This window comes from Pezoporus wallicus, unplaced genomic scaffold, assembly GCF_028554395.1.
Source record: "Pezoporus wallicus isolate ANWC-B61680 ecotype Strahan unplaced genomic scaffold, APGP_CSIRO_Pwel_v1 contig_6428, whole genome shotgun sequence".
Lineage (NCBI taxonomy): Eukaryota > Metazoa > Chordata > Aves > Psittaciformes > Psittacidae > Pezoporus > Pezoporus wallicus.
The window spans coordinates 3,194,097-3,210,840 of NW_026639269.1; the positions used below are offsets into that span (position 1 = coordinate 3,194,097).

Below are 16,744 nucleotides of genomic sequence, written 5' to 3' on the forward strand. Positions count from 1 at the left end.
TTTTTTAAGTTTTTGCATATTCTGTTTCTAATGGGAGATAACTAAATCTCTCCAGTCTAGCTGTACAAGTTGTTGCCTAATTAGTAGGCTGGTCTTACTAGGTATTTTGGGGTATTTAGTTGTTCTTTTTTGTTTAAATTGGTTCTCGTATCTAATGTTTCTGTCATTGTCTTTACATTTTCATTTGGTCTTTGCAACGGATAAAAATAGTAAACTCCAATTATCTCAGATTTGCCTAGCTAATCTTGTTATAAAGAGAAGCTTAGATCCCAGGTTTATAAATTGAACACATGGCCTAACTCTTGCCCGTGGCTAGTCTCACCTTGTGGACCATAATTTTGCCTATGTCATGTTTGTTATAAATGTCAGATGCAGGACCACAGGCTGTACAGTTAGCATGATAACTTTATTTTTATAAATGTATCTGTTTTCAATAGCAGTGTGGTAGAGAGCTGGATTTGGTGGGTTAAAGTTTGAGAGGTTCTGTGCCTCTCCCTGATCTGAGGATGGAACAACTTTTTAATGGAACAGAAGCTAAATAAACTTTCTAGTTTCTGTTTGAAACAGACATGAGAGAATTTAAGGTGATATAAAATGATGTAATATCATTTTAGGTCCCTTCTGTTCATGAAGAGGTGGCCTTGGATAAATGAATGTAAATGTGTTAATTATTTTTGTACTGTCCTTAGTTTAAGGTGCACAATTATTTGTGTTTTAAAACTGTTATCTGTCACCTTTCTCAGTTCCTTTGTTTAAAAATACCTATGCAAGCTGTCCAGCTTTACCAGGCTATTGTACTTCAGTTAGTGATTGCTGTCAATCAGTAAGAAATCTCAGTGTAATAAAATGCAGCTTGATTATTATTGCTTATCAGCCTGTGAGTTTGCTTCTAACTGCTGTAATTCTAAATATTTGTTATATAAACAAGTACTACTTGTGGAGAGTAAGATAAGGGCAAGGATAGATTTTTCTCACTCTTGATTCCAAAGTCAGAATAGCTACAGCTATGTGTCTTCATGGTTGGAAAAGCTGCAAGACTGGCACTGCTTTATTTCCAGTCATGATTCTGATGTAATTGCCATTTCTGAAACAAGTAGAATTAATGAAGAGTCTAATGAGTTACGTCAATGTTCTTTAGCAGAAAATAGTTTGAAGGCTTCCAGTGCTTTTAACTCTGACACCCAGGTGGTAGAGTCAACAGGACCTCTTGATGTTTTTCCCTTCTGCCTGCTGCTTACTTTCCCACTGCAAGTTTCGGATTCGTCGCACCCCTGTTTAAATCTGGGTGTGAGCTTCATAATGTTGCTGAGGAAGCACTATTCAGGAAGAGTTTGAGTTGCCTGTAGCTACTGACTCAAGCTAAATCAGTTCCAGATTTTCCAACACCAAGTTCTTCTAATAAGCAGTGGAATGAGACCGAAAAATATTCAATTTCAAAACCATCTTGGTTCAAGTTATAGAGGCTTTTGGGTAGATGGCTTGTTTGTTGTTTTTTGTTTTTTTTTTTAGTGCAGACCCTGAAGTTTCAAATTCCTGTCACATGAGATCTTTCTAGCTTAGAAAGCTCTTTGCTTGGCTTAACAAATGCTTAAAACCTGGGTAGACTTGCGCTCTCCAGAGTCTGCGAAGTTAGATTTTGATCATGTGCTTTATTCCTCATAACGCTTTATTCTGTCATATATGTAAAGTTTTCTTGTACCTGATGGGCCATGACTTAATCAGCCTTGTGTGCACACACATTGCCTATACTTGAAGCTCCAGTTATTAAACAGATTGTATCAGCCTCCTCATCTGTTTACCAAAACAAGTATCAATCCCCAGCCACTGCTGCTATGGCTTTTATAAAACAGCTAAACAGAGGTCTAGTCTCTGTATTCTCTTTATGTTAAAAGTAGTCTCCAGAATTATCAACAGACTGAAATTTGTCCTCATTTCCTTTGGTCTCGTTTGAGGTTCTCTTATCTCTCTGAAGTTTTTCTTTGCTAAGTTTTCTGCCATCACAGGCTTGTGATACTTCTGTTTCCAGAAGAACAGAAAATTGGGTTCTTAAAACACTGCGTGTACAGACATGCGACTTGTGGCTCACCAGCATCTTGCGGTGCTGCACCTTGATCCTCAGCTGAAAAAAGTGTCTTGTAAGTCGTTATGTTCCAGGACTTAATGTTTCTGGCTGGGGAGTCTTGTTCAACTGGCTTAAGTTTTTGAGGTTTGTCCTGCATATGCAGGGAGATTTGTCAGCATTTGCAAGCACATCTCATCTGTTAAAAGGAGCCTGCCCAGCATCCTTTACATTTGTACTGGTTGATCTGCGCAGCCCTCCTTAGAGAATTTGCTTTTGTGGTGATGTTTGAGTTCACCCTTCATTAGTCCAAAGTAACCCTGTGGAGCTTTTTCATATTTACCTTTAATGAGGAAAAATGTCTGATCTCCACCTGGCTACTACCAGCTGTTGGCTTTAATGCTCTTAATTTCTGCCCAGTGTATGTGCAAGTCTTACAAAACTGAAATGGTGACAAGTCAAGATTGCTGTAAGGCTCTTAGTCTCTCTGGTGCTTTTTGTGCCATACTCTTTCATACAAACCAAAATCCCTCTTTCTGGTCATTTTCAGAGATGAGATGCCAAACAAGTCAGTGCAGCTGTTAGGAGAGTCGCTGGAGCAGCACAACATTGTGCCTGCCTGATGGCTTCTGAAGCTTAATCATATTTAAAGGAACTAAATAAAAAGTTGAGAAGAGCTTGCTGTAAGCTGCTTGCTTTGTATGGGTTTGTGGGTGGTGGGTTAATTTTCTCAGCTCTTCAGGGTACACAGACACAACCACTGCTGCTCCTATAGTGGTCACAGAATGCAAACCTTTACCCACTCCTTACCAAATATGGTGAAGTTTGTGAAGGTATGAAGTTCGGCTATTTTCTTTCTTAAAAGGAAAGTGTTCTATCATCTGCTTGTGCTGTCCTGGCAATGTTTACAATGACTGCTGCAAACCGGAGGGAGGTGAGGAGGATGGATTGTTTCAAAACAAGTTCAGAAAATTGGCTGACATTAGCACAAAGATACTTTCTGGCAATTCTTTCCAGCTAAGCAGCTTTATTAAGATCTGCATCTGCATGATTTCCTGATGCTTCTGAAGATCAAGTTTCCTGTTGAAATTCTTCATTCAAGCGATTTAGAGCTTGGTTGTAACAATGTTGGTCAAATAACATGGTCTGAGATACAGTAAAGGTGGATGTAAACAAGTCAGTTGTAGCAAGTACATGCAAAGTGTGCACTCAGATGGCAAAGCTCAGTGTACATGGAGCTTTAATGAGAAGCTCCTTTTGCAGATCTGTGCGAGTTCACTTTGACTGCAGTATCCTCATTTCTGGGAGTCCTTCTGTACGTTTTTCTTTTGCGCAGAGCCCCATTGACAATCAGCCCAGCATCTGCAGCTGGACAGAATTCACTGGCTCACTTCCTCTTCCACATTGCTTCTGAGCTAGAGGACTCCAGTCAGACTTCTGACAGGCTTGGGACTCCAGAGCTTGTCTGCGCACTAAAACAGTGATGTGAATAAGCAAAACCAGGGCTAGCTTGGATTAGCATTGATAATGATAGCCTTCAAGACACAGTAGCACAGGTTCCGTGGGTGCTAAGTGAGAGGGCAGCCCACTGTGAGAGTGGGTATATATTCTGAGTGAAAAGGTACCCTAAAAACTCACATTGATCTATCTTCACTGCTGCTGGGACAGCACTGGGGAGACTGCAGGGTGGCTTCGATTGGCTGTCCCAAGCCATGGCTGCATCCTTCTGGGTGTGGGAACTTCTGTGTTTCCAGAAGACTTGTGCATAAAGACGTTTTTTCAGATGAAGTTCCTGTAGATGAAGGGAAGAATTTCTGGCATGGCATTTCTTGGGTGTGGACTTTCTCTTTGATCCTATTCCATGACAACTCATATGTAAGTGTTGGGGTATGTGTCAAGGTATATATCAGGGTCTGGAATAAGGCAAAGCTGGAACTAAGGTACTATTTAGCAATGTGACAATTTGTAGTGTTTTTGCTGTAGATCACAGAGTCATCTCCATGGCTCTGGGACTTCTACAGATCCATCAGATGCCTGAGCCCTGGGAAAGTTGCTCTTTGTGCTACCTCAAGGGACCTTGTGCCTGTGAAAGAGACTCTTCTGTACGTTGCTGTTTCGCAAATGGCACCCATTTTTTTACAATGTTGTATTTTAAAAGAGACATCCAGCAACTTCTCTGCTGAGGTGGCAATGCCGAAACCATGAGACAGGCACCCTCTGCTCACATTATTCTTGCTGGTGCCTGCAGCCAGGGCTGTGGGCACCAACATGCCCTCATGTTCATCATGTTCAGTACATGAACACAGCTGTGGAGAAGATGAGGAGAGGGGGACATGGACATGATAGCACCAGCAGTCATCAGGCCATCACTGCTTTTCACCACAGAGAAGAGGAGAGGAAATCTGTGCTTTGTTTCAGATGTGGGGTCTGTTGCCTCATGGCCTTGAAGGACCTGGTTTCTGCCTTTGGTTTCCCCAGACTTCTCCTAGCTCAAGTGTAAGTCACCTCTTCCAGAGACAGATTCCAATCTTTCCAGTCCAACTGTCTGCCATTTTGGAAAAGTGGTGACAACTATCCCTTTACATACCTCAGCAAGACAGAGGGGACAGGGGACAATCTAGCCCTCCAGAGAACAGAGCAGTGTTCATGGTCCTTCCAAGTTTCTAGATGGCAAAACACCCCAGGCTGCAAGACACTGATGTCGAGGCTTGTCCTGGAAGACCATTTTTGTTTCTGAACCCGTGTTTTTGTTCTGTGGTTTGTGCTATTCTCACTTCTAGGGTGAAATGCCATTTTACTGTCAAAGAGGGTAAGTCATACATGATGTGTTTGGAGCAACTACATCTGTTCTGTGCTGTGTTTCACTGCAGCTTCTACCTGTGTAGAATTAAGTCCCTGTGCAAGTTCAAAACATGTTCATGGTGGCTTAGCTACTTTGATTTCTGCTTTTTAAACCCAATCTAACTTAACCAATTGGCACGGGAAGAATAGAAGGATCCCAGGAAAAATAAATGGTTGCAAACTGTTTGTCATGGCTACAAAGGGTTTCAGTTTGGGGTGGGAAGTGGTTTTTAATCATCTTCTACAAAGACTGTAGAGAGATGGATGGAACAATTGTTCAAAAGAAGTTATTCCCATGAGCTCACAGGCAACAAGCCTTACCCTTACTAATCCAGCTACACAAAACAAAGGAAACTCAGGCAATTAATTTAACGAGAGCGCTTGGGACATGATATCATTCTGAATGGACGAGCCTGAGAAAACGGCTATTTTGAATCACAGCGGGATAAGCACACAAACAGTATCCCTGTGCAACAAAATCCCTCTCAGCTGCGTGCCAACAATTAGTCTGTTAGAGCCGGGGGTATCTGCCCAAACCTGGACTTTGGGGATAAGCAAATTCCTTTTTAAATACTCACTGTAGTAGCAAGTAAAGCCCAAGTGTGGCTTGAACTGTTGGAACCAACGCTCCCAGCAGGAACCTGAAGTACAGGGGATTCTGTGCAAACTGTTGGCTAAGCTGGTGGGTTAAGCACTTGCCAGAGAGAAGGCACCACTTTGTACAGTCAAGTTTCATATGATCTCGGAATAAATCATTGCTAGGAGTAGATCCACTACCCTGGCTACCATGAAATAGAGGGATTTTTCCCTTTCTGGCACAGAGAACATTAAGCACTTTTCTTTCCAGTAAGGCTTTTTGTACCACCTTGGATAATAACAGATGGTGGAACAGCTTCTTTTCTGCAGGTAGTCAGGGGCCTGTTATGCTTGACACCTGATAGATGTGCTGTAAATGGCAGTATCTCAAGTACCTTGTTTTTAGGAACACTGTTCAGGTTCTGCCTTCAGCAAGGACTGTCTCTGCTTTACTTTTCTCCAGCGTTCCTCTCCCTTCCAACAGACTTCTGGATTTTTAAAGCACTGTTTTCCTTCACCCATTTCTTGAGTTTTCAGCTTTGTAGCTCACTTTTTGAATAGCTTTACATGTAAGATTTGGGTGGTGGTGGACTTTGTTTCCTTTAATGACCGATGTTCTGAGAGGCAAATCCTCATACTAACAGCTACCATCTCGAACAAGGTTAATACTGTTACTGAAAATCTCACTGTTCCTCTCTTAGCTTCTGGTTTAGCAAGAGGCAGTTTGTTGCTTTGAGCTGGGCTGGGTTTTGCTGTTGTTGTCACGCTGGGGACTGGGGACATAAGTGGGGCAGTTTTGGGGTCTCTGCACCCCAGGAAGCTGCAGGGTGCTGCCGTGGGTCAGCCTGGGTGCGCGGGGGTGGCCGGGCACCGCTCGGGATGGGATGCGGTGACACCGGGGTGCGAGCAGCAACAGGGATTTCTTGTCCCTCCCGCGAGTTTAACCCCCGTGTGTGACCCACCGGAGCCCCGCTCCCTGACGATCCCACCGGCCAGAGCCAGCGGTTCTGCCGCCGGCAGCTCCGGCCACGACACCCCGGACCGGGGCTGTCCATGAGGCGCCCCGCCGCGCTAGGTGAGGCGGTGCCCGCGGGGCCACAGCCCGCCGCGGAGGCGGGGTGGCCGCGGGGGCAGGCGGCGGGGCGGGCTCCTTCTTTGGCCATGAGCGAGGTGCCGGCATTCGGCCGCCGCCTGCGGGACGCGGGGAGGGAGCGGCCGCAGCGCGGATCCGCCGGCGGCAGCAGGCGGGTGCTATGGCCCAGGCCAAGATCAGCGCCAAGGCCAACGAGGGGGCGCAGCAGCAGCAGCAGCAGCAGCAGTCCGGCGGGCAGCTCCGAGGCCGCTTCTACCGCTCCACATCCATGGCGGACCGATCCAGCCGCCTGCTGGAGAACCTGGACCAGCTGGAGCTCAGGTGGGGGCCCTTGCGGCGGCAGGGAGCCGGTGGCTCCGCTCCTCACGGCGGGCGCGGGGCCTTCCCCGGTGGGAGGTGGACGGGCTGGGTGAGGCTTCCTGAGGTGACCTAGGAACAGGATCCCCCCCGCACCGGAGGCAGTGGGGGCAGGCTTAAAAATGGCAGCTGCTACGCTGAGGTGAGGTGGCGTGTCCTGGAAACGCGAGAGATAGGGGCATGTGTGGATGTATGGGAACAGACGTTTACCGGGGGAAGCGCAAAAGGGGGTTTTGATTCGTTACGCTTTAGGGCTCGGGGAGCCCTCAGCACACGGGGGATGGCGGGTTGGGTGAGGGCAGCAGTGAGCCGACGGAAGCCGTGTCCTTCATCCCGCTCCGCAGCCCAGTGGCCCCTGTCCCGCACCTGTCAGGCAGGTGTTTCACAAGGAGATGCAGGAAATACGAGGATAAAACTCGCTGTCATTTGGGCTCTCTGAGGCTCTTGCAAGCCTTTCATCTGCAGCGCTGACTGTGGTGGAGTGTGGTGGTGATGTGTGAGGCTTCATGTCTCCCCAGCCTCCCTTTGTGCTCCCTGGTTCATCTACGGGTGTTCTTGTCACACGTGCTTACGTCCACCTCCTCTCTGAGGTTACAGTAACCCACGTAACTCTAACATGAGTAGCATCGCATCCTGCAGCTTAGGTGCCTGTTTCTGAAGTAGCTGCGAATACAGTGTGTACTCGCTGCGCCAAGGCGCGTCTGGTCTCCTCCTGATACTTGCCAAATAGTCCCATTTGATTTTTCCCCAGCTCGGCAGCGTTGAGAGGCGATTCCTTGTCTTTAATCATCTCCCTCATCCTCTCAGCTCTGCCTAATTACACGGTGTCTGTCCCGAGGTGGCTGGATGCACGGGCGCTGTGGGTGTACCACTGATTCACGTCCTGCCAGGACTGTTTCAACACGTCCTTTCCTTCATTACAGCTGCATATTGATCAGCGGCTCTCGCAGAACCACCCACCGTATTTCTAAGACTTTTCTGTAATTAAGAGAGCCCTGTGGGACACGGGAGTTGCGTTCTCCCCTTTCTGCCCACATTGCTTTGCAATAATCGGGAGTGGACTTTATGTGCTATTATATTAGCTTTCCTCGGCTCGACTGAATCTTCTTGAAGTCCCTCACAGACTTCTCTGAATTTGACTAAACCAAATCACTGTCTGCAAACAAGTCTTGCTGCTCACATCCAGGTCTGGAGCATGAATATGTAAATGCAAAATAAGTAGCAGGATATGCAGATGTCTTTCTCATTTGCTGAGTGTCTTTGAACCAAAGCAGACGGTTTGGTTAACCAGAAATTACACCCCAGATTACACCACCCAGTTTGCTGTGGGTCTTTCAGACAGGCATAGTTCTAAACAAGGAACAGTTTACAAAGGAAGAGTCAAACTACTTTGATTAAAGTCACTGAATTCTTGTATTTTTTTCCATGCCCAAGTAGCCAACACGCCTCGTTTCAAACTTACTTGAATGGCAGGAGGAAAAGCTTCCACTTCCTCGTTCACCAGCCAGTTTAGTTTAGCTATAGACCCTTGAGATATTGATTGTAAATGTAAGTGAAAATTTGTCGAAGTGAATAACAGCCTTTAATTAAACCCCTTGACAATCCTCAGTTCTGGAGTTGTTTAAGGTTGGCTGATCCCCGAGGCAGCCCTCATCCCTTTGGAAATGCACTGGTTTGAACAGCCTTCACTTCTCTCCCTTCCCTTCCACCACAAGAGCTGCTTTTCTGACAGTACCAGAGTATTTTTGTACCTCCCTGCCCGCTGTTTACAGAGGGACCTTTTCTCTAAGGAGAGTGAATGGAAAAGGGGGACTAATTTGGCTGCCAGGGAGTGAGCTCATCACCAGGGGGGCAGGTGGCACATTTGTCCCTTGTAAGGGCTTGGATCTTCCTGTTGCCCTGACTGCCCATGAGTGCCAAGACATCTCAGGAGCAGCTGGAAGCAGGACCAGAGTCTGTGTCTATGAGTCACTGTGTTCTGGTGGCTCAGTGAACACGCAGTCTAGGGCGTAATGGTACATGAGATAAGTCAGACTTTTGCTTGTTTTCTTTCCTAAAACCTTATTTTTTTTTTGTGCTTTCTCTCCTCCCTTGGAACAACCACATTCCCCCACCATTCACGTGTATGTCTCTGCTCACCTGAGTGCAGAAGCTCAGTCTAAGAAGCTGAGGATGTCAAGGCAAACCCCCCCGTGTTGTCACTGCCCACTGCGCACAGCTCCTTGTCAGGCAGAAGGCCACACCATCCTCAGATGTTTCTTTCTGCCTTTGAACACTTCTTCGCACCTCCAGCTTAACAGAGAGCTGTTTAAGTCGGGAGTTGTGTAAAGGACAGAGTTATTGCAGCTGTCATAAGAAAGCAGGTGTCCAGTTTCTCATCTGGAAACAAAGCACGGCCGGTCCACCTGTTCCTCCGGGGAATGTTCTACTCATGGGAATGGCATGTGGGAAAGAAAGGCACTACGCAGCTCATCACGCTCTGACCACGCGAAACCAGAAGTCAGGAATGTTTTTCTAGTGTTAGGTAATGGGTGGAATATTTAGTTGATGTTCAAAGTGACAAACACACTCCAAGTAAAAATACAGCTGGATGTTTTCATCTGTTTGTTAGAAAAAGACCATGTTGCTGCATCAAGATAAGTGATAATTGGGCAGGAATATGAGTGTTCTGTGTTCTTTTTGCCTTCTATTCTGTGGCTAGTTGTTTTTTTGAGACTTGGATTGTGTTTCCACTCTGTTCCACAGCAGAGGAATATGGGTGGAAACTGTATTCTCTCTTCCAATCTTTGTTCTTTTTTCCCCACCCCAGGAAAGTAAAGATTCACACAGACCTATGAAGCTAAAGCACATTTTAGGGAAGAAGTTAGGAAAGAGGCTACAAAGTGTGGACCTGGCACTCTTGGCAGGGGCAGAGGAGGGAAAGGTGTGCAGTCCCTGTAGACTGGTGTCTCTCTCAGCTGTGGCCTGAGGAGAGGCCAGTGGGACCCTTGTCCAGAGGCCTTGCTACAAGACAGGGCAGCGAAATAGAGTAGGGATGTGGTGGGCATCTCACCTCGACAGAGCCCCCAGCATCTCTCTGGGGCACTGACCATTTTCCTGAGGCTGGCGTGAGTGGTTTCTTTGTTCTTTGTTTTCTTCCCCCTAGAGAGATGTTCTGAAGTGATCCTGTCTGGTTGTTTTGTGACCCAGGTCCCTAGCAGTGCCAGCTGCCCGTTTCCTCTGCTCCCTTGCCTTGTCTTTCTCAAACCATCTCCTCCTATCTTCTGCTCAAGCTGCAGCTCCTGCTGGCTGGCTGTTGAGGTGCTGTGTTTGCTGCCAATACACTATGTTACCATGCTGTGCCTCCACTCTGCCTTCAAGAGCTCTCTGAAACCCAAAGAATTTATTTTTAAGGCTATTTAGTCCCATCATGCTGCTAATAATTGGTCAAAATGGAAACTTTTAGAAGGGAGAGCAGAGGGGAGTCCTGTTATGCTGCTTTCCTGTCCCTTTGCCCCCATGGCTGGAGCTGCAGTGCCTCCTCCACTTGCCATTACACAGTGCCGGGGAGGTGCTCATTTTGACTGCTGTTTGTGGAAGCAAATACACCAAGATCAGAATCCCGGTGGACTTTAGTTACATTGCAGTTGAAGAAGTGGTTAAGATAATTCCCAAGTAGCAATTACTGCAAATAAAATAGTTCTCAAGATTACGTTACACGACTTTCTGTAAAATAATGTCAGTCAAAGTTCCAGTGGGTAAATAATGGTGGGGCTTTTTCAGTACACAGTCATGAATTCTGATAATTTGGCTTTTCAGTCCTACCTCACATAGCAGTAGCTGGCTTTTGGAAGCAGTGATGATCTTGTAGGCACTCTCTAGAATTGCACCAATTCAGGATGCATCTCTGCAATGCAGTTCTTCTGCATTCTTCATAGTAGCCAGCAAAGCCTGTGGAAATCAGGGATTGATTCATGTGCTGAAGGCAGACCTTTAGTTTTTAAGGCAGTACAATAATATACTGAATCTGCTTTAATAACACTATTGCAATTTTTGATTTTAAGCTCCCCAGTGGCCACAATGCATTTATAAAACTGAAAACACTAGTTTTTTTAAAAAGACACAGTGAGGCATTTATGAAAATATTGCTAGACTTGATAAATTACAAAGTGCAGACATCTGAGACATGGAATGACTCCACCTGCCTCATTGCTCTTACTAACTCCAAAGTAATAATTAAAAGCATTTGCTCTCGGCAAGCATTTGCATTGCATTAACTTTTTCCCACTCCTCCTCAGAATGAACATTAAAGGCAAGGCCTGAAGCTTGTGCTTTCACTGACTAAATTAGGCTAAATATTTTGTAAAACAGTACCATTTTGTGAGCAGGCTGCATGTGAAGTGTGACTATTTATATCCTCAGATGCTCCCATTCTTCAGCGTTCTTTTGCCCTCTTTTCTCTTACTGCTGTTCTCTGAAGTTACCTGCCCTCAGCCAGCCTCTGAGGAAGGGAGGGAGGAGCAGCAGCTCCGTACCTGTCACAGGAGCAGAAGCAGCAATGAGCCACCACCATTTCAGGGCAGGCTCATGTTGAAGAGCACAGAGCATCTAAGAGACTTACCGATGGTTTGTTTCCCTGTTTCTGGCCAGGTTTAATAAACATTTCAGGACAGATGGATTCCTGTGCTGCTTACAGCAGCTAGACCTCCCAGGCTGTGTGCTGGAAGCATCTGAAACTCTCAGCGAGGTTCACATGATACGCTGCTTTTCTGCGGGGTCTGGGAGTGCAGAGTTGATGGGTTTGGCACAACTCTTGCAGCCAGTTGCAGCTTGACAAGCCCTCTGTGAGCCCCTGCCCTCAGGCCTCTGGGGCAAAGCCAATGGAGGGAAACGTTTCCATCTTGTCCTTGGCTTCCAAAGTAGATAGTTGCCAAGTGTGCTTTTCCATATTACTTGGCTGAATGCAAAATCCCCTCCTTAAAATCATGGTGGGGAGTAAGGCAAGAACTAAAGACTTGCCCTCACATTTCACGTATAGCATTTTCACACTGCCCATGGCCAGATGGGCCTGTACCTTATGCTATGAGGAGGAGGAGGGCAGACTGGGGGCATTCAACCACATAGCTTCCGAAGACCAAAGTTGTCAGGGAGAGCAGTTCCTGCTGGGCTTTCCCTTCGCCCTCACTGCATCATGTGTGATGGGGACTTGGTCTGTTTCTCTTCTAGTTCAGCAGCTGATAATAGTTGCCAGTTACCTACAAGACTTCTTTTATGGGGCTATAGTACCATCAGGCTCTGGATATCCAGACTAACCATGGAGTAGGACAGAACAGCACTGTCAGTAAAACAGAAGATGTAAGTCTTACTGAATTATTCTTGGTTATGGTTTTTACAAATTCTATTGAGTCTTGAAAAGTGAAGGTAAGATACAGGCAATGGCCATGAAATTGGAGAGGCTACCTCATGGATAATTAAGAACTGACTGTACTTCTTAAGCTGAAGCTTAAAAAAACTGTTCTTGGCAGCTATAGAGGTGAACAGCTATTTTATTATTTAAACATTTTGTTTGGTTTAACCGTGCTCAGGGTAGAGGCTTTCCGTGACGCAGCATCTGCTATGGAACAAGAGAAAGAAACCCTGCTAGAAATGATCCACAACATACAGAACAGCCAGGACATGAGGCACATCAGCGAAGGTAAACAGCTGCTTTGCCATACCCTCCCAACTGACTTGAAGTCAGACAGCCTGTGCCTTAGGGAGCAGCTCTGCTTGGTGGGTGCTGCTGGTGAAGGTACAGGCCCTGGAGCCAGCTCATGATTCCCGTATCCTGGGATCCCCTTTTCCTTGACTTTGTAACTTCAGATACTGTTCAGCCAGATGGTCTGCCATGAACGATGCTATGGTGTATATGTGTGTTGTGGTTTAAGCTGAAACCAGGACGACAGCCCATACTCTCTTCAACTGGCTTATTTTCAAAATGAGGGTAATACAGCTTAGCTGAGGGAGGGAAGTTGACGAGAATGATGATGCTTAAATACAGATGAAAAACCAGCATTTTAATGGCTTTGAGTTCTGCACAGGAGTGCTACACAGTGTACAGCCTGCAGGAACCTGATGATTAGGATCATTATCATGGTTGTGTGATATATGGCATTAAATACGTTCCCTAAATGTATGTTTTATATCAGGTGCTTCAAATTGCTGGTTCATTGGCTTTTCAGGAGCTTACGTATCAAATATGCTGTGTCCGTGGTTTGGGGAAAAATTGTTTTCAGATAATAGAAACCCATTTTTTTCCTGGCCCTTAATTGCAGCTGGTAGTCAGAAATCAGTTTTCTCTTTATGGCCTTCTGGGGTACTGCCTAAATCTCTCCCTCACAGTAGCACAGTTAACACAAACTGGCAAACATGCCAGTTTGGTTAATGAATAATGTTTTCTGATAATACAGTATGCTTTGCTTTAACATGACACAGCAAGTGGTGTGTTGGCAGCAGAAAATCATAGCTTACATTCTTAGGAGAGCTTAATGCATCATTTCAAATCAGAAGATGCTTCTGTGAAATAAGCAGGACTCGGGCAAAGGCAGAAAATTCATTTCTCTCCCCTGGAAATCTTGTTGATTGCCGCTTAAAAAAACAGCCTTGCTTATTGCCAAGTTGTAGCACTTTGGTTGTCTTGAGGGGAGAAGGCTTAAACAGGAGAGATTTAGGTTAGATATAAGGAAGAAGTTCTTTACTGCGAGGGTGGTGAGGCACTGCAACAGGCTGCCCAAGGAAGTTGTGGGTGCCCCATCCCTGGCGGTGTTCAAGGTCAGGTTGGACAAGAGCCTTGAGCAACCTGGTTTAGTGTGAGGTGTCCCTGACCATGGCAGGGGAGTTGGAACTATATAAGCTTAAGGTCCTTTCCAACCCTAACTGTTCTATGATTCTATGATGTTATTTGCACAGGAAAGTATTCCCCTGTAATGTAGAATGTATTCTTGGTTTTGATGTAGGTGAGAGGGAAGAGCTTAATTTGACAGCTAATCGCCTGATGGGCCGAACCCTCACAGTGGAGGTTTCTGTGGAAACCATCCGGAACGCCCAGCAGCAGGAATCCCTCCTGCATGCCACCAAGATGATCGATGAAATCGTCAATAAACTTCTAGATGATCTGGAAGATGCCAAAATCCGCTTAATGTCGCTTTACGGTGCATGCACATCTGATGTGCCAGCGGGACCCATTGATCAGAAGTTTCAGTCTGTGGTGATTGGGTGTGCCATTGAGGATCAGAAGAAGATCAAAAGGCGGCTAGAGACTCTGCTTAGAAACTTGGAAAACTCTGAAAAGTCCATCACATTGTTGGAGCATCAGAAATCATCTGTTCGACAGTCTTGCAACAGCAAACAGGATTAAACCGTCCTCTGGGCTAGTTCTGGCAAACCGCAGGATAAGCAAATCTCCATAAAAAGCACAAAGCAGCTAAGGAAAAACAGATCTCTGTGCAAGCATGCACGTATGTACGCATGCACAGCACCAAAGTATCTTTGATTGCAAGTTGCGAGCATTTAATGGGTTTTGGTAGCATCAGCATTTTCTTTTGGCAATAAAGAATGCTCCTCTAGAGTCGATCCTGCTCTGCTGCAAGTTTAATAGTGCTTCTGCTGAACTGTCAGGAACTGCCAAAATCTTTCCTCCATTCTCCTGGGTTGTTTTTTTTAAGCTAAAGTTGGTTTGTCCTATCATGAGATTTCAGCTTTTCTCTACTGTATACATAGTGTGCGAACCAGACTTTTGGGGACAAAATGTGGCAATAAATCCAAAACCATTAATAAACTGTTGATGGTATTTTCATAAACCACACTGTCCTGCTCATTACCACATACAGTTTGAGTGATTGTGCACTGTTCATAAGTAGATCAGAGTACTTCCAAGAGACAGACTCATACCTCCCATTTGTAACTGAGGAAGTGAAAAGCAATGCATCCACTCAAAGGTCACAACCAAGGCTAGAAATGAGCGCCAGCTCTTGCAATCCACCCTTACACATCCTGCCCAGAGAGGCTGGTGGCCTCCCACCACCTGTAGTTCAAGGTTGCTTTGTAATTTTAACATAAAGGGAATTGTGTTTTATCAGCTACTATTCTGCACATTCATTTTGCATCATCACCTGTGAAGCTGCAGAGCAGAAAAGTTGAATTCTCAGGTGGCAGATACCATATTCATTCCTTGTGTAGGATGGGAGGTGCCAGGGCTGTAAACCCCTCATATATGTAGAAGCACGCTGTGGTTCCAGGAACCTGACCCACACTTCTTGGGAACCCCAGGAACTGTGAGGGCACTGACACTGCGTTCTATTTGCAGAAACGGCACTTCAGATGATGCTTTCAAAAAGCAAGTCACAGCTTTGAGATTGGAAAAACTCTCCATGAATTTGGTGAGATTAATTTCATAATTCCACTTTAAAGAATCACTGCTTATATTCATGTGGTTTAGCTCCTTGTGAACTTTAACAAGCAAAGTAAATTTTCCGGTTGTTTAACAGCATTAAACACCTTGAAAATAATACACAGCAGAGACTGTTCTTGGAAACTGCGCTGTGAAGTAGTTATGTCGAACATAGCTTAGTGATGCTTAGAATATTCCTTTGATATTGGAGGGCTTTAAGGCCACTGTAAGATTATTCAGGCCAAAAGCATTAAGGGATTTTTGTTTTCCTTTTTGATCCTCTTCCTGTTTTTTATAGCTCTTGTACAAGTGTTTTTGTTCTCAAGGACAAAATGATCACAACCTCTATGATCTAGGGGTAAGGTAATACTGCAGGTTAGACTTAACCTAAGTAAGTTACTTCCTTATTTTTACTATTCTTTTTGTCTGTTTGCCCTCCACTTCCCTAAACCCCGTATTACCTGACCCCCAGGAAGTCTACAGTACAGCCACTGCTACCCTATCCTATGCTTTAGGCCTGCAAGTTGACATGCCACATCCAGTAAAAGATCCCATAGATTTGAACAGCCTAAGTTTAAAACAAGTGACACTGTCTTTAAAGTTTCTTTCACACAGTTAATGCCTGTAAGACACAGGAAAAGACACTTGTTTTCCTCTTTAGAACTCTAGTGGGGGCTGCCCAGCTTCCCCCAGCTGAACATGGTACAGCTGCGCAGTACATAAAACGTACCCAGATACCATCAAAGCTTCACTTTTCTCAAGGTCTTCACTCAGTCGTAGTTAAGCACTTCCCTGACCATGACCATGAAAATGTGAGTTTTCTCGTATTTCCAGACTCTTTCTTGCCTAAAACATTCCAATTAATCCTTACTAGGGTGTTAAGCAAGTAACTTGTTCTCCTGTGTGAAAAACCGCATGCAAGAGGAACCAGGAGTATATTGCTTCCCAGATTCCCAAGACACCCAGACGAAGAGGCAGACTCATACTTGGTTCCATTTTACTAAAAAAAGAACACAGAACCACACAAAGCTGCAGCCACCAGTAAGCGTTTACCTGTTTCTTTTCAGAAACCTCATCAGGCACCTTTGATACATGAGTAATATTTTAATGCCACTTACAACGTCTACAACCATTCACTTGTCGCTGCATTAGCCAGACCAAGCGTGGAAAACAAAGTGACCAGAAAGCACAGAACAGAAACCCGTATTTCATATTTGAACTGTGTGGTGAAGGGCTCAAAAATGGCCCTTCTGCTAGGTGGGGGTGCCTAATGTGCTGCTCTGGATCCTAACTGCTCCCAACATATGGGCCAGGATTGGGCACACAAGTTTTCTGAGCAGATTCAGGCTGCATAGGTACAGGGTTAGAGCAATTTTATGAAATAGGCTGACAATTGAATGTGACCACAAAA

General features: G+C 45.4%; 1 protein-coding gene across 1 annotated transcript; it reads left to right on the top strand.

The window, feature by feature from the left end:
- The first annotated feature begins 6,592 nt into the window (after nucleotides 1-6,592).
- On the top strand, nucleotides 6,593-14,743 carry BAG2 (BAG cochaperone 2). The gene is made up of 3 exons (XM_057414077.1): nucleotides 6,593-6,890; nucleotides 12,491-12,600; nucleotides 13,901-14,743. The coding sequence occupies exons 1-3, from the start codon at nucleotides 6,730-6,732 to the stop codon at nucleotides 14,299-14,301; spliced, it is 672 nt and encodes a 223-aa protein (XP_057270060.1). The 5' UTR covers nucleotides 6,593-6,729; the 3' UTR covers nucleotides 14,302-14,743.
- The last annotated feature ends 2,001 nt before the right edge of the window (nucleotides 14,744-16,744 follow it).